Here is a 21,621-nt window from a genome sequence, read left to right on the forward strand (position 1 = left end):
AAAGCAGTTGGTATAATTACAGACATCTCTGGTATCTTTTGGGATCACTCAGAGAGTTGCAGTAGTAGTGTGCTCTGAAAGCACTGATTCACTCGCTTCTAGAAAACTGTTTCACCTGCACCTCACTCAAAGGTGAAAAACAATTACACGGAAATAAATATTTGAATAAGTTATATACATGAAATGTATCCTAAAATGTGCATTAATAACTGATCACCAAGCCAATAAACATGAACAGGAGGAAGCTCAGTGAAGTACTCTGCAAAAATGTAGCCTTAATAGGCATTTTCTGTTCTCCTATAGGGATGGTACAGAGGTGAGCAAGTTTTACACACTGCTAGATAAGGCAGGGTATTGCCTCTTTTATTAAAATAAAAAAACACCAGGTTGCCAGCAACAAAGAAAAAACCACCAGCTAGTAGACAAACGAGTTTTATTCTCTCTCTCTAATGTCTTGACTATAACAATCTTCAAGGAATAATAACATCTCAAAAAATACACCTGCTTTAAATACATACATCACTTAAATACATAATTAACTAATTAAGACAATAAAAATGTACATCCAATAAAAACCTCCAGTTCATTTCAGCATTTAACCCACAAGGGGCTAGAGTGTCAAACTTTAAAATATATACAGATTCTTTATATAACAGTGCATTTTTAATGTTACATTCTTCAAATGGGGAATATACACTTTCTCTAATATAGATCCACACAAACCTTCACTATTACCTCCATGAATTTGTTTAAAATGCATAGCTATTGCCCCTTTCATGCTGGTATTAAGTAGTGAGATGCTAATAGGGGCATCCAGTATACAGATTTTGTATGGTTAAAATGTCAGGACCCCCCATCCTCACAACTTTAGCCTTTTCAACATTCTGATCTCATCATAACTGTCTCTACATCACTGAAACACAAAGGGATTGTATGGAAAAAATAAAGGTATCTTAGTGTGTTTTCAGCAAAGGATGCAGTCTCCTAAGGTGCTCATGTTTAGAAAACACCCCTTTGTTATCTCCAGTTTGTAGAGATCATCCTTCTTGGCCATTGGTGTGAGGAGAGAAAGATAAATAAAGGTACCAGAGGCATCAGTTGCAATAAACATCCCACTGCTAGTGTAGTGGCATAATGTGTGGCCATATAACTGGGGGTACTTATACAAACATGGCAATCTACCACATAGCACATCTATCCTTAATCCCAAAAAAATGATCCGGAAATGAACACAATGAGCTGCTTCTCATTGTCATATGCCACAAGCCTCACTGAATTTACAGGTAGCTGCACTGGTGGTGTAGCTTTGTGGAGATGGCATCTGATACAACATGTCAATTATGTAAATTGTGGAGCCATGCAGCTGCAAAGTCATTCATCTACTGGATAATACCAAGAAGAAATGTCATTGAAGACCACTCTTATAGCACATTAACTTTGCACTTTACTCCATTGTTGTGTGACTGTGGAGTTAGCATATATGTATGTTAGAAAGGTATGTGAGGTTCCCCCACAGAGGAGTATAGGGCGCTTGCCTTAAAAGTTATTTTATGATTTGCTTAAATTTTTTTTTGTTAGCTATATTTATTCTGGTTATTGCCCACTAAAGATTAATACCTGTGGTGGTGGTGCTGCGGTAGCGTTGTCGCCTCACAGTAAGACGCTGTCCGGTTTGATTCTCAGCTACAGTGTCTTCTGCGTGGAGACATGAGTGAATGGGCGTACCTTCGTTGAAGGTTGTGCATCAGGGCTGGTAACTCGGCACGTAAAAATCAACTACCAATCATTAGCGGACCGGAGTTCCACTGTGGCGACCCCTAACCGGGAAAAGCCAAAAGGCACAACAACAACATTGCCCACTAAAGATTAATGGATTATCACTAACCCCATACATTAGATGTTACTGAAACTGAAGTCAGTTGAAAAGAATCTCAGTCTTTCCTTTTTATATATCTTCTATGTTAAATATATTTTTGCTGATATGATTTATAGGGTGGTACTGTGGTTTGCACTGCTGTTTTAGACTTCTGGAATCCCTAGTTCAGTTCTTGGTTGGGGTGTCTTCTGTGTGCAGTATACATATCACTCAAGTATTTACATAGGCTTTTGCTGGGTTCTCTGGAATTTCAGAATAACATTTAACATTTTGTTTTATAAACACTCTAATTAAAATACATTTTTATAAACACCACAAAATTATATGGACTACCAGACTGTAGAGCAACAAGACACAAAGGTACAGCATTCCTATTAAGCCAATGGAAAGTCAAGTCTCGATTGCAACAAATATCAAACTGAATGTGTTATACCATGCTACGCTGAGACTGAAAAATAAGGGAAATTATTAAGGGAAATTATTTAATAATTACAATTATTTTTAAAGTCACTTATTAATGAATGATTTTCATTTAAACTGTTGGGGAAACCAAATTATGATGCTTCTGGGATTTCCTAATGATGGAATTTAAGCAAAGAAATGCAGCCTGATAAAGACTTGCTGAAGATATTACTTTGCAAAGGCAACTTATTGAATAGGGAAGCCAATCAGTGTCTGCTGTATACCCATTTGAGTGCACCTTCATTTGTAAAGTAAATTCCTTTTTATTACTCAGTAGTGCTATAACTCAGTTTCATTAAACTATAAATATGTTTATTGACAGAAAAGGGCTACAGTAAAGAGGAGAATGTACAAGTTCCTTTTTATCTTTATCACATGCTTTCAAGTATTGGAATATATATAAAGTACTGAAAAGGACAAAACAATCCAACTGAAAGATCTGTAACAATAATGAAAAAAACACATATTGGTGTTACCACTAAAATTACACAGTATATAAAATGTCAAAATAAAATACATCAGGTTTAATCACCGAGCGTACATTAGTTATTATAGCAATAACCCACGCCTGGGTGTGGGTAATGCTAAATTTACCCACGGTTGGCGTGGTTTGGTCCCGAGGCGCCGAGGACCAAACAAAGCCAACCGTGGTAATTTAGCATTACCCACACCCAGGCGTGTTATTATATATGACATTATTTAAGAAAAGAAACTATTACTTTTCTTAAATAATGGCATAGTATAATGCCTGTTTGCTGCCCTTCCGCAGATGTCTGGCATCCGCGGCAGTTCTGATGTACTGCGCCTGCGGTACATCAGAGCTGTGGGCAAAAGCAATGGAGAAAGCAAGATCTCCGTTGCTTTTTAGTGTCTCGCTATGTTAAATGAGTTTAACATAGCGAGACAGTTTAAAATAAGCAACAGACATCTCCGTTGCTTATTTTAAAACTGTCTCGCTATGTTAAATTCATTTAACATAGCGAGACATAAAAGCAACGGAGATCTTGCTTTCTCCGTTGCTTTTTAGCATCTCGCTATGTTAAATGGGTTTAACATGGCGAGACAGCTTTAAAATAAGCAACGGAGATCTCCGTTGCTTATTTTAAAGCTGTCTCGCTATGTTAAACCCATTTAACATAGCAGACAGTTTAAAACGAGTTATACTAATGGAAAAAGTCCGGGCGACCGGACCTTTTTCCATTAGTATAACTCGATTTACAACGGGCACGCTGGCCAATCAGCGTGCACGTTTTGGGGGGGTCATGGTATAATGGAATATAAACTATTCTTCAAGGCATGCAAAATTTTATTCTAATTGTAATGCTGTATATTAGTATACAGAGCATACTACAAACATGCAAATAAAATAATGTTTTCACGATTACCAAGTGTTACTTGAAAACATTATTTTTTCACTTTTATTTTCTCTTCATATTTACATGAATTTCTAATACCTAGCCCAAATAAATACATGGGTAATTTGCTTAACCTAATCAGAGGTTCATCATATACCAAAGAATGAGAAAGACAGAGAGCTACAATATAAACTTGAAATGAAAATAGAACAACCATATCCATCAGTTATTTCCCACATATTTTTAATCAAGCAATCCTACTAGGCATTAATACCTTCTTAAGGTGGTAAACTGAAAGCATAGTCTGGTTCAGTGACTTGTTCAGTCACAGGTAAGCAAAGAGAAACTGAAGGATTCAAACCCATGCCAGTCATATGTAGGCTATAACTTTCACGTTCCTTACATACACCATTACCAAGACATCATCTGGAACTTAGAATACTTAGTAATACCATTCTATATTTTTATCAATCGATTAATAGTTTTACAAATATGAAAGTAATTGTTCTACTTAGATAGTCCACTATCATGGTATAAAGCCCCTGTAACAAGGAAACAGCATGCAATCTGACTCACATGTCCAAAAGCCAAATTAATTTTCCTGAAATAGTGAAACACCAGCTCTGAGCCATACAGAGTTAAAGCCTTGCCTATTAACCAGGTGACATGGAATTAGCTAGTGATCTGGTTGCCGGATGAGTTGGTGGGGGTGGGTAGGAATGACTGACTGTCACAGATCTGCCATTCTAGGAGGAGAGAGGTGGCATGACCCACTGAAGTGCTGATATCCAGTTACAGAAGCAGGCAGTGTAAGAGCTGGGGACATGTGATTTGTTCTGTCAAATGATGTGTGGTACTGAAACCATATTCATTTCATGCACTGATGTACATATACCCTAGTGACCCAGTATGGTAGCTCTTGTCTTGGTAGAACACATCTCAAGCAACCAGGAAATACAGTAAAGGACCAAAAATCCCACAATCTGACTTGATAAGGAACCCTCTGCAAACCAGCTCTTGCCCCAACAGTGAACAAATACACCTAGGAGAAAGTAAGGAAATGGGTATTTGTAGGTGGTGGTCGGCAGCATAAAAGCAGAAAAACTTGCTTATTAAAAAATACCTACTGTTACAGCATCCATCCTCTCAGCAATCCTACTCCTTAACTTAATATCCCAACTCCAAGAATGTAGCACTTTGTTCTATGTCATATTTTGCTAACTGGAGTTTCAAGAAAATGCAGTTTCAAGCCTTCTGCTTTCAGTGATAATGTATAAATGTAAATTATTTGCAGGGTACATATATTGCATTCCCAAGGTCTTAGGCATATATCAGTCTATCACTATTTATAGATACTATTTTAGGTCATATCTGCTTGCTAACCAATATATGTCCATGTGCTAAATGTGTTCCTTCTTATTGCTGCTCGTACTATGTTAATATATTCCTGTACAAATATCATATGTTCTCAGTTAGCAGCTGTGGAAGTATATGCCCATTCAGTCTTGTGGATAATCACCTTGCATGTAACAAACATTTATCTCATCTGCATTCTTCCTCTATATCACCACTTACAGCTTTTTTGCTTTTTGGTCTGCCAGTACTGGGTTCTTCCCAAATGGAGTTTAACCTGGATGACCTATTAGTAGGTGTATCATGCAGCAACTTATATGATAAGCATATTTGAAAGTATCTAAATGCCATTTAAGAGTAAAGAGAATAAAACAATATTGTACCCACCCCATGTCCACTGACGACAAAGCTAGACACCAAATTTCATGCCATACCAATCTTGGCATTTATACTTTGAATGAACATAGAGAAAATGACATCTCCAAAAAGGAGAAATTACATTAGTGTGGCCCTGGTAACCAAACTGACTTCATTATCAAGATAAGTTTTTATTCTGTTCAGTAGCACCATTACTTGTTTACCATACCAGATAATTTCTTCACATAATATAAGGAGGATATATACAAATTAAGATAAAAATGAAAATATTTTATTGTGGACCTCCTTGCCTAGAGTTTTGCCACTAGTAGTTGGGAATCTTTTTCCTACCAAAAAAAGCTGTTCTGGATTTGTAGGACTGTGAATGAGTTAGCTGCATTTTTTACACCACAGAATAGAGATTTTCGCTAAGGACTTTGGCTAAAAAGGAAAATATCAATGAGCATAGCCTGATCGCACTGATTTTACATCCTATTTATGAAGACAGAGAGGGATGAAGAGCCTATCAGGTACCCGGGAGTGTTTTGGTTACTGTCATATTGGGTTATGGTGTAGCTGCTTTCCAAATGCCCCTTTGCAATCTATCATGTAGAAACTGACTGAATACATTTGTGTGCAGAGACTTTCCCTTTGCCTACCTGGCAGGTGATTAAAATGAGTGACAGTACAAAGTTTGCTAAGTAGCCAGGAAGAAGAATACTCCTGTATGGCTCACCTCATCAGTACATTCAGGATAACATCCACTATGTTTTCTAAGCCGATACCAGCATCATGCTCCAGGTAAAGTATACATTGTATAATGGAAAGAAAATTGTTCTGTAAGAGGTAGGTAAGCAGTGATTAGATGCTTTTCTAGCACCTTAAATAATAATCGAGAAAGGTAAGAGAATTGTAATTGATGATTCAGGATGGTTCGACATTTGTGAAAAGGGTAACCATTTCTTCCTTCCTGAAACTATGGATATTTGAGTTTTGCTGAGCAGAAAATTAACTTGTCTGGCAGCATATGAGGCTTGTTTGTACTGAGCTGAACTGAGATGGGCTAGCAGCCATAACTAAGTTGCCTGTTTTTTTGCTTATTTATTCTATTTACTGCATTTTTATTGGCTGCCGCCTACTTTAATACTGTATTTATATTCTGTATACTGATCTGCACTGTTATACTGCCTGCCTCCCTGCGCTTGTTAAATCGAATGTTATGGCTGTTTCACTGTTTACTAAGCTGCTCTTTTTGCTATTTCCACTGTTAAATATCTGCTGGTGTTTTATACTGTTGCAAAGCAATCTGTTCTGTTTGTTCTGGGTTCCTGCCAAGCAGAGTTTTAACAAATGATTTGTTAGCTGTTTAAAACATTCTTTACAACCACCTTGCTGATTTTCTGCTATTTTAAATGGGTTTTTTTTGTTTTTTTTTTTAAGTGTCTCACTGCTATTTTTCTGCTGTGTTTAACATTCCCTAGTTGTTCCCACAAAAACTAGGGCAGCTAGTAGCTGTAGCATAGTCCAGATACAGGTTTGCTGCATCTGGGTCTGTTTATAGTGGCTGTTTGTTCTGAGCACATTTTACAGGCCCATCTTGGATTGGAAGGGGCCTTTCAGCACTCTAGTGAGAGGATTGTACTGATTGGAACCTGTCTGTTGAAGGGTGGTTTGTCTGCGGCTTGGAATAAGCATCCTCATTTGTCCTTTTGGACCTTTTTAAAGTTCTTTCAAGTTTTTAGCTTCTAGTATTCAAGCCTTGCATTTGAGCAGGTTTCTGCACGTTTGCACATAGTGCACTACCTCACAATTGTGCGCTATAACTAAATTCAACAGTTTTTCCCTTAGTTACAGCTATAGCATATCAGTGTAGCCCTCGTTCTTAGTAATTTCCCAGTCCAAGAAATACTGCTAGTGAGCTGAAACCTATTAAAGTAAAAAAAAAAAAAACAGGCAGAAATATCCATCTACTGAACTCCTCCTTGATCAATCCCGAAAAGCCCCCACCCAGTGACAATAATCTTCAACCTAAGTATTATGGACAGTTAGAACACCCTTGTTTCTCCTGCCAGCCTTGTTGACTTGGGTTTCTTGAAGCAGTGTAGCAATTGCCTCATGTACACCGACAACCCATTACTAATAAATCACTCTAGTACAGAGTGTGAGAGATGTAGCTACACCAAGAATGTTAAATCCATGCTCTCTTGCACTCAAAACAGTAACATGGAAGAGGTTGTCAACCCACCCACCACTACACATGCACAAAATACTACTACTCATACACATAGTAAGCATCCAACACAAAAATGTACATATGTGGAGGTTCTCTGAAAAAAAGTACCAAGACACCAGAGACTTCCAAAACACAAGACTGCTATAACTAACACAGTTCCAATAGCACCCATGACACACAGCAGCACCGGTGTCTCACCTACCAAGACCTTGAGGCATAACACTCAAAAAACACATTTTCTAGACATTGGAGACTCAGTAATGAGACACATGGATGTCCCACTCATCAGGTTGGACAAGGAGAAAGTCACAGTCAGCTGCCTGTCCGATGCCAAGATTCATCAGATCATGCATGCACTTGGGTATCTCAGCAACAAGTACCATTATGACTCTGTCATAGTTCATGTTGGAGTGAATGACCCGAGACATGCCTCACTGGACTATATGAAAAGATACATCATTGTGCTCTCTGAGTAGGTGTTACAGGCGGGTATGTTCCTAGCATTGAGCAGCATACTATCCTCACCTAGAATGATGCCACAGTATAAACAAAAAATAATTCATTTCAATAATTGGCTTAGATTTTTGTGTCATTCAAAGGGGATCCAGTTCCTCTCAGCCTGGGAAACAATGGTTGACAAACCCTGCTGCTTTGCCAGAGGCAATTTGCACCTGGCACCTCTAGGCTTTCAGCTGCTGGCGAAGGCTTTTCCCTCCCCATACTGCCTTTTTTAGGCAAAGTCTTGAAAACAAACTTAACAACATGAAATTTTCCAAACACAACAAAACAAGGGACATGCTAAACTCTAGGAGCTTAAACCAAAAACTAAAAACCCTGTAAGCACTTCTGTCACTGGAAGATGCAGATGTTTGTGCAGTCACAGAAACCTGGTTCCCCCATTCAAGTCATAGTCAGTTATAGATCCCACCCCATGGGTCATGATGTGCATGAAGCCTACTTAACCAAACTGGAGACAATCCAATTAGTACCAAACACTCAGGTTATGGGGGATTTAAGTTAACCCACCATCAACTGGGAAACCTATGTTAACCCTAACCTGCTAGCACAAAAGTTTCTTGACTTTGTTAAGTCAAATGCCCTGGAACAAATTTTTCATACTCCAAGAGGAACAAGCATACTAGATCTGGTCCTCAATAACATGTCAAATGGATGCACTACCACAACTGTCAGACCTTCATTAGTTAAATCTGACTACAAATCAGTCACCTTCAAGCTGACACTAACACTAGAACTTACAAAGGTCGAAATCAGACTAAAAAACTCCACCAAGGCAAACTATATATTCTCCTAAGAGAAGGTATAAATGCATACCAAGCCCCACCCCCAGATGGAAGTGTTAACTACCCCAAAGCTTACACTAAAGTCCTGTACAATCAACTGCATAAGTGTATAGACTCAGCGGTGCCAGAAAGAATCAAAGCCAAAGTCCCAAATGAAAACAAACTGCCATGGTGGACATCCAGCATCAACAAGCTTTACAGTAAATGCAAAAAGTTGCTGTCCATGAAAACAAAGACGAGACCCCAACAGTGGAAAAGCACCCTTCTCAATCTCAACAGGCAAGTTAGACAACTTGTCAAATCCTCTAAGGGCATCTTTGAGAAAAACTTAGCTAGCACAGCCAAGGATAACCATATGGCCTTTTACAGCTACGTACATAGGCTTAAAGGTAGGACCCAAACATATGAAGCACTAGTGACCAACAGTATCACACACTGACCCCACAGAGACAGCAAACCTGCTAGCGGATAGGTTTGGTGAAAATTTTACCCCCCATCCCCTCCTAATCTATTACAAACTTTGTCTGAATCTGCCCCACCCACCCTACATATCTGAAGAACAGATCATCAAAGCCTTGTCCAAGACAAAAAACACAGCCTCTATGGGACCAGGTGGCATCCCAGGCTGTCTTCTAGGCAGACTAAAACATGAGCTACCATTATGTACCCTTTTCAATTGTCATCTTCTGGAATGGAGAACAGCAACAGTTATCCCTCTCCACAAAGTTGGCCTAGCAACAGAGCCGGGGAATTACAGACCCATAAGCCTGACCAGCCTCACCTGTAAGGCCATGGAACGTATCATTATGGACCTCATAAACAAAGACAACCCCTTTGTTGTAAGATGGGTTGCTAACTGGCTCACAAACCAGACACACGCTATCAATGTGGGTGACTCCACATCACCCAGCAGACCTGGTACTAGCTGGGTGCCACATGGGTTAGTGCTGGGCCCCTAATGTTTGGTATATACATCTCAGAAGTTCAGGTCAAAACTAAGGGGTTGTGGCTGACCGACTGCAAACTGGGTGCAATTATTGCATTCCCAAATGATGTCAGTATACTCCAGGAAGGACTTACGCATACCAACGACTGGTGTCTTAGTCACAGTCTCAAACTGAATGCAAAGAAATGCATCATCATTCCCTTCAGCACACACAATACCCCTTCACACTATCAAATCAACAACAATAACTTAAGTACCCACTAAGTGGAAAGGGACTTGGGTTCACAAGTTGACTGCAACCTTAACTTTGAGCACCATATGTCTGTTGTGGTAAGGAAGGCTTTCTACATAGCACACTTGATTAGTAAAGGCATTGCCTTGAGAACAAAAGAAGTTATAATCTCTCTATTCTCGGCACTAATCCAGCCCATAGTTGAGTATAACGCCTCATTTGGCATGGACTGTACAAAGCCCTTGCAGCAGTTGGACAGACCTCAGAGGTTTCTAAGAAAGAAGATCAAGGGACTCCAGCATGTGCCATACACAGACCGACTAAAGTCCCTGTCAATTTACTCTGTAATATAATGACTTCTTAGGGCAGACTCATGCCTGGCTTACAGAGCAATCTCAGACCCAAACCTAATGAACTTGCTGCATATCTGTAAATCAAATGGGACTAGGGCCACCCATTCCGGGGACCTAACTATGGCCTGTGACTTGAATAGGACATGCTGGAGGGACAGATTTATCTCCCAGTGACTGCCATGTCTTTGGAATAGGCTGCCTATTCATGTGAAATAGAGCACCTCTATGACTGTTCAAATGGAACCTGGACAAGTGGATGGGGCACCATAAATTCTTACCAGGAATAGAACCCTCCTGGACATGGGCAGTCATGACTAAATGCAATCTTGGGTATTAACTAACATTTTTATGATATTACATTGGGCTGAAATGGCTAGGTTTACAATGACCTCTGGGTTGATAGCCTAGTAACTTCCTATGGTCCTATGATCCTATATCTGACAGTGAGTTATATGATAGCTGTAGAGAAGCAGTTACCTTATGGACAGATAGACTGTCTCTGAAGCACTTTCTTAAGCATAGCCTCCAAAATGGGATTCAGATAGAAAGGATTATATGAGTGGCAGTTGTATATATCAGATGCATATAAGTTACTTGCAACCTGGGAGCATATTGATAGTTTATCAAAAGCACCTGAGAAACAGATGTTTCACACCTCAGCCACATACAGATTTGTCATCACAATCATCAAGGAGGAAGTTCAGCAAGGGTAGTTGCTCTGACCATACAATTTCTGAGATACCTCTCCAGAAGAATATTGAATCCATAAGTATGGATGCTTGTAGTATGCTGAAGTAGCATCACAGATAAGATTAATGCAATGCATTTACGAAGCAGATACCTATATTACTGGTGAACAACTCCTATGTTTCTATAAAGAGAGTCTGGTTATGCTGACAACTGTTGGAATTAACTTAGCAGCTGCTTAACAGAAGTTATGCAGGAAAGTCAGAGGTTTCAATGGATACAGAGCATGATGGGATTTATCAGTCATTTTAAAGCTGGCTGAGCTAAGACATTTAGTGGAGTTGTATGGCTAGATAATCAAGTCATTAGGACAGAAAGGGGTTACTGAAGTGACCCCCTTATTCTTTATTCACACAATACAGTAGCAATAAAAAAAGATGTATTGTGACCAAGAATGGTAGCATGGGTGACTGCATAGGTTACAAGAGGAAACCCTGGGACATGGCTAATGAAGTCCAATCAGGTGAAAGGAGGATGTTGTAACGTATACACTTCAGGTCACTCCGGACTCTACATCAGAAGAGGCTTAGACACGAGTTGGACCCATAGTCAAGGCTTTGTTGTTATGGTGTGTGCCTGTAACCTTAAAATCATATGACATTCAACCTTTAAAATATAATCTCTATGAGAGGCAGTAAATTCACCATCTGCTTTAAGTCTGACAAGTTCCTCATTTTCTGCAGAATACGTAGGTGTCTTCTTGAGTGGTCTGGTATCATGTCGAGATGTCTTCCAAGTTTAGGATATATTTCTGAATTTATGTCTTCCACATAGTAAGATTCCAAAATAATACTAGGTGTTAAAGAACTCCTATTTTCTCTTGTCAGACCATTTGAATTTGCTGGCATTTGCATTTGCATTTGCACCCAGTCACTTTTCTTTGAGGAAAAAAGTGCCCTTGCCTGTCTGTCACAATATATTCTTTCATATTTGCTGATTCCTCTGACCCATTCTTACCTACTGACTGTGGAATGTTGTACCTTCAGCAGCCTGCATGCATTATTAGATTCCTGGACATTTTCTGAAAAATTAAGTTATAGAGCATACAGCAAAAAAGTAAATATCTTGTGAGCAGTAAATGTTACTAAAAAGGTGCATTCTGTAGTGTGCTCAACAAAACTTCTTTACGACAGAAGTGAAATTACAGTCTTTACATCAGTACTGGAATATACTGTAATGTAGACACAGCCAGCATATTTTTCTCAAAATGTTTACAAAAAACTTTCTATATCTTGGAAACTGTATAAACTAAACATAGCATCAGCTGCACTTTTTTCACTAGACTTGGGCTTTCTTTTGATAGCAAGAAATAGCTGCTTATTGAAATACTGGCAATTGTGGAGATCACTTGACCTTGCATAAGTTTAGGTCCAGAATAGTAAGTGACATGATTAGGCAATCATATAAAGTTGTCTCGTGTTCAATAATGACACCATCATTTTTCACGCACAATGTCCTGCATTATTTTATTTGGATTAACAATTAGATAGATCACAAAGACAGGCAACTAGATAGATCAGATGAATTAAAAACAAAGATACAGACGTATAAACAGTTCATTACTGTCATTTGTGTGTGTGTGTGTGGGGGGGGCTGCCACATCCCTTAATCCCTTGTGCTCACGTTTTTGACAGTGGGGGTTGTGTGGCTACCACCTCACCTTATAAATGGAATCGTCTTAAAAAATATAAGCACACAAGTGGCTCAGCTCCTGTGAAACCCAATGCACATTGATTGTTTCCTTCTAACTGCTTCTCATGTTTACTGAGCTGTCAGACTACAAAAAAAAGGTGACTGTCAAACTGCAGTAACTGTGGTGACACACTGTTAGTTATGCAAAATCCTTTCCAAGGTCCACTGTTCTCCTTTAACACCAAAATATTCACAGAAATGTGAAAGTTATACCTGTTTAACTAGTTCACAGAATAAATAACACTCACCATCTCGCTTTACAAATTGCCATGAAATTATCAATGGTATTTTTTTTTCCATCATCATCTAAGGTTTCATCTGATGTTATGCTATAATTTGTAATTAGTTGGTTTTGGAAACATTAATTTACATGCAGACACTTTGCATATCATAATTATTAACACTTAGAAATTCCTCCAGCATTATATATAAACAGTGACGAGGTATATTCTGTTTTTTTGCCATGACATTTCATACCTTGCCTCTCAATAACATGCAGCTTACTCAGTTATGAAAATATGAACAAGTGTCAAATAGTGGTTAACATCTCCACTGTAGTGCATCCTTCTTTGTGCGATTTTGTCTACACCTTGCCCTTTCAAATGCTAACAATTAACTGGCAAATCACTCAGTTAAGGACTCCAATATGCCAAAATGTTGTGATAGCAAACAAAAGGGGTGGCATATATGGGAAATGAGTCAACATGTATACAACATTACATCTATTGTCTTGCTCAAGTAATAAATATGAATTAGCTGGACTCACTTTTGTCCGTCTACTTATAAGAAGACAGTGAAAGAGACCTATCTTTTGTAATACTTAATTCTTACAGTCAAGGACTAGGAAGCAGTTGACTGCACTTGTAGAAATAAAACAGTTACTCTTCATGAGTTTGTTATTTTCTTTTTATGCTGTTATACCCACTTAACCACTGTTTGTAAGTGATGGGGATTTCTGGTTTTATGCTTGAATTCCCATTTAGGCAAAGTTATGAAATTCTGTACTCAAATTGTGTACCATTGCCATCTGCAATATAAAGAGCCCTGGTTGAAAACAAAGACAACTAATGTTATAGGAGGACCAACAGAGTGGCACTTTTGCTGGCTCACCAGTCCTGGGAAAAGCAGGGTTTGCAACAAAGGTCTAGCAGTTCTGGGTGAAGACCAAGCATGTTGATCTAAAGGTGTGTTTCATTTCTGTCTGTCTGCCTGTCAATCTATAAACTGGTGTACTGGGAAATGTGATCTCCACACACTTTCTCTGGCCAGTAAGGTCCCCCCCCCCGTAAGGACTCTAATCCAAATGGGTAATTCAAGCAGATGTAGGGGGAAGTATTGAAAAAGCTACAGGTCATAGATGATAGCAAACAGCTGGTGCTTAGCCTGTCTCATATCGTGTATTTTTTTTTTTTGGTAGAACCCCATACAAGTAAACAGTCTACTTTATTCACCAAACCTTCTAGATCTTGAATTATTGTAGCCAAAACATTTTGGGATAGCCTTGCAATTAGCGCATAGGATTAAGGCAATGAGCTGCTTTGTCAGGACCAGGGTTTGATTCCCTAGGTCATCATTTGCCCGTTGTGTGACATTGAGCAAATCACTTAACTAGACAGTGATATGGGCATCTGGGAAATTTGGCTAGGTTCCTTAATAGTTTCTGGGCTACATACCTAGTAACTAACCTTAAACACCTGCTGCTCAGGATTTATAGAAAGGAAATCTGAGGAATCTGTAGTTGCTTAACAGAGTGCTTGTCAGAAACATTGATTTGTATATACAACTGTCAAAATACTTAACACCTGACATATCAAAAATACTTTCTCAATAGTCTACCGTGTGTAGTGCTCTCTTTTAATCCACTTATCCAGACTTCAGGCTTTATGCATATCCCTAGTTTCTCTGGCTTCTAAATGTTGTCATGCAGTTCACTGAATCTTTCAGCTCGTGTGTGTTTATTTAGTTTGTTTGTTAGACAACAGGGCTAGGCCGAGTGAGACAAAGACACAAGTGTTTTCATTTTACTGGAAACCTGGGGGAAACCTGCAAAAAGTGGGATACAATCAGAAGCACATACTTTGTATAATTATGTATAACAAACATAAGTAGAATATATGACAACATTAACATTTGTATCTATGCTCATCGAAGTATAATATAGAATACATGTATATGGAGCTTATGGTTATTGATAAATGTGGAGCTTTTCTACCCGGGCCTCCTCTGAAAAAGGACATTTTGTCCAGTCAGACTTTCCCGGTAAACAAATGTAAAATAAATAAATAATGTGATGTTACAATGTATTATATACAGAGTATCTGCAGAAGAAAATACTTTTTCCTTTCATTCAGCAATAAGAAAATGTTGATTGACAGAAGAAATGATAACTTATAAGGGTATTTAGAGAAGTATATAAAAAAGAAGAAATCACAGAAGACAAACTACTAGTTATGATAGTAGATATTAAATTAATAAGTCTGGAAATTAATTAGTAAGTAGTGCTAGTAGACCAAGATATGGTAAGATGGAAGTGAAGGATGGACAGATGGACTTACTACTTAAAATGGAGTAAAAAGGGGGGAGGGGATAAAAAATAGAAAATCCCAATTATTGTTGCTAATAGTTAAGCAAATGTTGCTGCTTTGTCAATGCTGTGTACAAGTAGGTTTTGTTTGGATGTTATAGCGCTTGGGTGAGATCTTATATTTACTGGCAAAGTGCTCTAAAGTTTGGCCATATGGATTGAGTAAAGTATGTCTTCTGGGTGACTATGACATTTAGGGGCACATAGCTACTTTTACTGAACATTAAACGGTCTAGGGGACCCTAAGTTTTAACATGCCTGAGTACACACACTTCACATACAACAGCACAAATGCACAATGTTAAATGCATCCCCTTCTCTAGTCATCTAACCTTACCCAAAACATTTACACACACAGTCTCAGCTCTTAATGCCAAAACTTTCAGTATATCTAAAACGTTTGGTATCATCTGAAACTCCCACTTACCTTGAATGCAAGTACATCCCAGACAGAAAAAGGAAGATTCAATGTTCCCCACTTTCATAAACTCTTCCACTTCACAATAAGTCCTTTTATCAAAACAGACATCAATAAACTCTTTTGAGGAAGTGAGCAAGAGGAAGTGAGCATTTGACAGACTGTACTGCAACTATATCTATATCTATATATCTATATATATATATATATATATATATATATATATATATATATATCTATATATAAGTTGAAAATCCAGACGCTGAGAACACCGACATGTTAAGGTAAGTGTGTGATAGTGACGGACTGTAGGGTTAGGGGTGGATTAAGTGAGTTAGGGTTAGGGCGCAGGTCAGGTGAGTGTGCGATAGTGACAGACTTTAGGGTTAGGGGCAGGTTAAGTGAGTTAGGGTTAGGGCGTGGTTAGGTGAGTGTGCGATAGTGACAGACCTTAGGGTTAGGGTTTTGGTTAAGGTTAGTGCATAGATAGTTGTGTATGTAAGGTTTAGTGTAGGTTTGTAAGGTTTTTGGTGTGCTTGTGTTGTGTGTGTACTTTTTGGACAGGGGATTTGTTTTGTTTGTTGACTGTTGGAATTGTGGTTTGTTGGGCATGTGAAGTTTCGTGTTTTTGAACTTTTGGTTTTATGGTGTCAGTTTTTTCGCTGTTGGTGTTTTCAGGTAGACCCATATATATATATATATATATATATATATATATATATATATATATATATATATATATATATATATTTACTGTATACATATATAATTTTATATATATATATATATATATATCCACACACACACACACATAAAGGGGGTTATATACACATATACATACACAGAAAGAAAGGGTTTTTATATATAAAATATATAGCCATACCCAAAAGAACCAAGACTCTCTTCTTCAAAAAAAGGAAGCCAATCTGGTTGTCCCCTGCCATTAATAAACTTTACAACAGAAGGAAGAAACTGTTGCAGAAAAAGATGAAGTCTCAAAACTGGGAAAACTCCCTTATTAGCCTCAACAAAAAGTTTAGATCCCTCATCAAAACTTCTAAAGCCAGATATGAAGGCAGAATTGCAGCAGTCACTAAAAACAACCACAAAGCCTTCTATAGTTATATCAGGAATCTCCATGGCAATATCCAGATTTGCACTGGGTTACTGCACAATGGTATCTCCTATACTGAGCCAACAGATATTGCCAACATACTGGCCGACAGATTCAGTGCCAACTTTACCCTTCTCCCCCCCAAAGGACCAATCGCAATACCAGAGGAATGCCAGGTACCCAGCATTACTGCAGCACAGGTTAAAGCTGCATTGTTCAAGGCCAAGAATACAGCTTCCATGGGACTAGACAATATCCCTGGATGTGTTCTACATGAATTACAAAGTGAACTGGCACCACATCTGTGTGCCTGTTCAGTCACAGCCTCACCTCAGGCTTTGTCCCTATCAAATGGCACAGTGCTACAGTCATCTGTCTCCATAAAGGAGGAGTAACTACAGACCCTGGGAATTATCGTGCCATTATTCTGATGAGTCTGATATGTAAGGCTATGGAGCGCACCATCATGGACCTAATTAACAAGGATATAGGGAATCTCCAAACTCTAGATCCCATGCAATTTGGTTTTGTGAAAGGCAGATCACGCCTGGTCAACCTGGTTGACTTCTTTGAGCCAGTCACCAGAGCTGTGGATGAGAGCAATGCAGTTCATACAGCATACCCCGATCTGTTCAAGGCCTTTGATACCATTCCCCAGTCAGGAATTAATGATAAATTCACCAAACTAGCCATCACCCCCTATATCCTTAGGTGGGTTGCAAACTGGCTCACAGATAGAACCCACAGTGTGAAAGTAGTGGACTCCAAGTCAGACTGCCGACCAGTCATGAGTGGAGCCCCACAGGGGCCCCAAGTGATGTAGACAGCCTATAGAAAGGCCTCATTGAGACCGATGACTGGCGTTGAAACCAAGGCCTTAAGTTTAATGCTAAAAATTACGTTGTCATCCCCTTTGGGGAAACCTCAGTTCCCACTAATTGCCACATCGATGGGAGCCCACTGAATACTGAAGGCGTTAAAAAAGATCTGGGGACACAGGTTGACAGCAACCTCTCCTTCGACCACCACATTGCCACTGTGGTCAGAAAGTCCTTCTATGTGGTACATCTCATTACCAATGACTTTGCATCCAGGAAGAAAGAGGTCATCATCTCTCTATACTCTTCCCTCATTAGGCCAGTCATCGAGTATAATGCCCCATTTGGCATGTACCTCACTAGACACATGCAACAGCTGGAAAGGCCACAAAAGTACCTCACAAAGAGGATCCTAGGCCTTAAACACGTGTCCTACATGGACAGACTCAAAAAACTCCAGCTATATTGAGCTATTCTCTGTCTCATATAGTCTACTAAGAGGTGATCTCTGTTTGACTTACAAAGCCATGTCTAATCAAGCTCTGTTAGAAATGTTACATCTAAAGAAATCCCAATCCCTCTGCACCACACATTCCAAAGACCTCAACCTCATTACCACAATTAACAGAACATGCTGGAGGGACAGGTTCATAACCCAGAGACTGCCCATGCTCTGGAATAGACTTCCCATACATGCCAAGCAGAGTACCTCACTGGCTGTCTTCAAGAGAAATCTTGATAAGTGGATGAGAAATAGAAAGTTCACCCCAGGGATCACTCTAGTCTCCTGATAGAAGCACTGGGAACTAATGTCGGTTGCACGATGCCAGGGCACTTCTATAGGCTAGACTTGTAAATGCTCCAGGGCCATTAGCTTTGTACACACCTATCAACCTATGTAGAGATAGATTAGATAGATGATAGATTAGATAGATGATAGATAGATAGATGATGATAGATAGATGATGATAGATGATAGATATATGATAGACGATAGATAGATAGATAGATAGATAGATAGATAGATAGATAGATAGATAGATAGATAGATAGATAGATAGATAGATAGATAGATAGATAGATAGATGATAGATGATGATAGATAGATGATAGATATATGATAGATAGATGATAGATAGATAGATGAAAGATAGATAGATAGATAGATAGATAGATAGATAGATAGATAGATAGATGATGATAGATAGATGATAGATAGATGATAGACAGATGATAGATAGATAGATGATAGATAGATAGATAGATAGATAGATAGATAGATAGATAGATAGATAGATACTGATACATAAACACACTTCTGGCAAAATGCAGTCTAGAACGGTTTGAAATGAAGAAGCTTCGAGACAAAGCGTATCAACATCAAAAACTTTATTGACAGAGACTACTGCAAGGTTAAGATCGCATGGCCTGCATAAGCAACACACAATACAACTAATAACAGAGTATGATAGACACAAAGAACTGCAAAAGTTGTCACTGGGGCCAGTACTGAATCTGCTCACTTTCAATGTTTTTCATGTGAGAGTACAGAAGTTCTGGAAGGAAAATCTTAAGGTACACAAAAGGTGAGATAAAACCTATGGCTAAAGGAATAAGACATGTCAGCTTAGCTTCAGTGCAAAAAGTTCTTTCAAACCAAAAAGTTAATAAAAACTACACATTTGGAACTGAAAACAGTTACAACAAATGAGGAAATTAACATAAGATTGATTAAGCTTGGACTATCTGATATAAATAATCTATGTGAGGTAAAATATAAGGCTAGAAGAGCAATGGGGTGCAAAGGTAAATGTGACCCTAGCAGAAAAGAAATGTTGACCTAAATATATTGCACAATGTTGTTAGTAATGTTGTGTGTAGTTCTCACACATTAATAAGGATACAGAAAACAGGTAAACTGTTAAATGAAGGGTGGAATGAATAAATTAATACATACCTTTCAGTATCCTACAAATATGATGTAATGGACAGAAGTGGTTCATATGATTGGACAAAAATGTAGGGCTGTGATACACATGGTACATATTATATGGAAAATGTTTCCATACGAAATAAGCTAAGAGCTCATGGAAAGATTCTGTGTGAACTGTAGAATAAATATACTTACTAGTTTATTATGGCGGAAAATATTTTATTTTCTATTCTGAATGGTTCTATATGCATAGTGTTTTTTTTTTAAATTTTTATAATTATACTTGAAAAGGATGTGGCATTCCATTGTGCTGTGGCAGTTTGTACTTAAACTAAAAGTCACTAGCAAGATGTCAAATCATTTGCATCAGAAAAAGTAGTAATTCATTTTTAATCTTTCATTTCAGGAGCCGGTAGCTGGAACGATATCTCCTGCTCAGTTACCAGGTCATTCATCTGCGAATACTGACCTGCTGTGGAACTTATCAGATATTTTTCAAAACATCATTTGGTCTCAGACTCATAATAGAATGGAATTATTCTGGGTGATAGAATTTAAATGCCTTTCTTAATGTCTGGCCATCTTTGTTTTTATATAGCTGGATGTATATATTTTTTTCTTTTGTGGGAGGAGCAAGCCCTCCCTTCACAGCCTTACTTTTATTACCATTCATAAGTGAAACAATCCTGGGGAAGGTGAATAATCTCAGGGAAGATGTGTTTTCCTTCTTCTCTAAAGCTATGCAGCCTATGAATGGTAATATTTAAGTAATGAGGGCTGCAGGAGGACTTGCCATCCCTCGTGTAAAAACACCATATATTTTTTCATATCCTTGTAATGACCATGCATTCAAAATGGCAATTAAATGTGCTCATTTTGGTACTGTATTACCATGAAGTACAATTATAATTATTATTTTTTTTTCTTCTGAAACTGTACAATCCAGCCACAAGTTTGTGGTGCACTTAACGCATTCAGGCTTACATTGGCATTTACATCCAGGGCTTTATGCTTGCTGAAATATGGCCCTGCGTGCTTCTTTCTGTTTGCTTTAGAACTACTGATTACAATGAAATAAAATATTGCATGAGCATCATATACAAACTGTGTCACTTATTACCTTCAGTGTCTGAATTAAACCAGGCTGAGGAAAGACAAAACTATCTAGAGAGTTTAGTGGATCAAATTTTGCTTTCATAAAACAACTATGGATCAAAATAAATGCAATCTTCTTATGAAAACAAATCACCACGCCACAAAATATCTCTATTTAAAGAGCGAGAGAATCTATTAGCATCTTCTATTGTCACTTTCCCTTCTAATGTAGTTTTGGTCATTCATTATATAACTAGTCTCTGTATTATGGGGAAGATATTTAATAGCAAGACAGCAATGTTGCAGTTTTTTTATTTTTTTAAACCTCCCTTTACATGACATACCTGGAAATAAGACAGCACTGGAAATCAACACTATAAGAGAGACCTGCTACATCTAAAAAAAAACAAAAAAAAACAAACAAAAAAAAAAACAGTTGGACATGAAAAGGAACACAACCAAAAGACAAGAAAAAACAATTTAGCTTTATTGTAACCAGAGAGATGGAAGTCTCCATCTGAGTGACATAATACAAGTGAGAACCACTGCCTCAACAAATTGACAGAGAGGACACCAGATACTTGAGGAATGATTAAGGACTGGAATTTAGAAAGTATTGCTGTAATTGAGAAGACTTAACACCAGCAGCTTTCCACTTGTAGTAACCTTTCTCATTCAGAGACCACCCTACCACTACGATTTCTCACTAGTGGTAGCATCAGCATACAGGGCAGTCAACTAGCCATGGTGCA

General features: G+C 38.3%; 1 protein-coding gene across 1 annotated transcript in view; it reads left to right on the forward strand.

Annotated features, from left to right (window-relative positions):
- Positions 1 to 20,872, forward strand: part of LOC122806363 (lectin-like) — a 71,551-nt gene extending 50,679 nt beyond the window's left edge. The window contains exon 6 of the mRNA XM_044076714.1: positions 20,181 to 20,872. Within this exon, the coding sequence (XP_043932649.1) occupies positions 20,181 to 20,242 (62 nt within the window). The 3' untranslated portion in view covers positions 20,243 to 20,872. The remainder of the gene's footprint in view (positions 1 to 20,180) is intronic.
- The last annotated feature ends 749 nt before the right edge of the window (positions 20,873 to 21,621 follow it).

This window comes from Protopterus annectens, chromosome 7.part0, assembly GCF_019279795.1.
Source record: "Protopterus annectens isolate FY-2018-M chromosome 7.part0, PAN1.0, whole genome shotgun sequence".
Taxonomy (NCBI): domain Eukaryota; kingdom Metazoa; phylum Chordata; order Ceratodontiformes; family Protopteridae; genus Protopterus; species Protopterus annectens.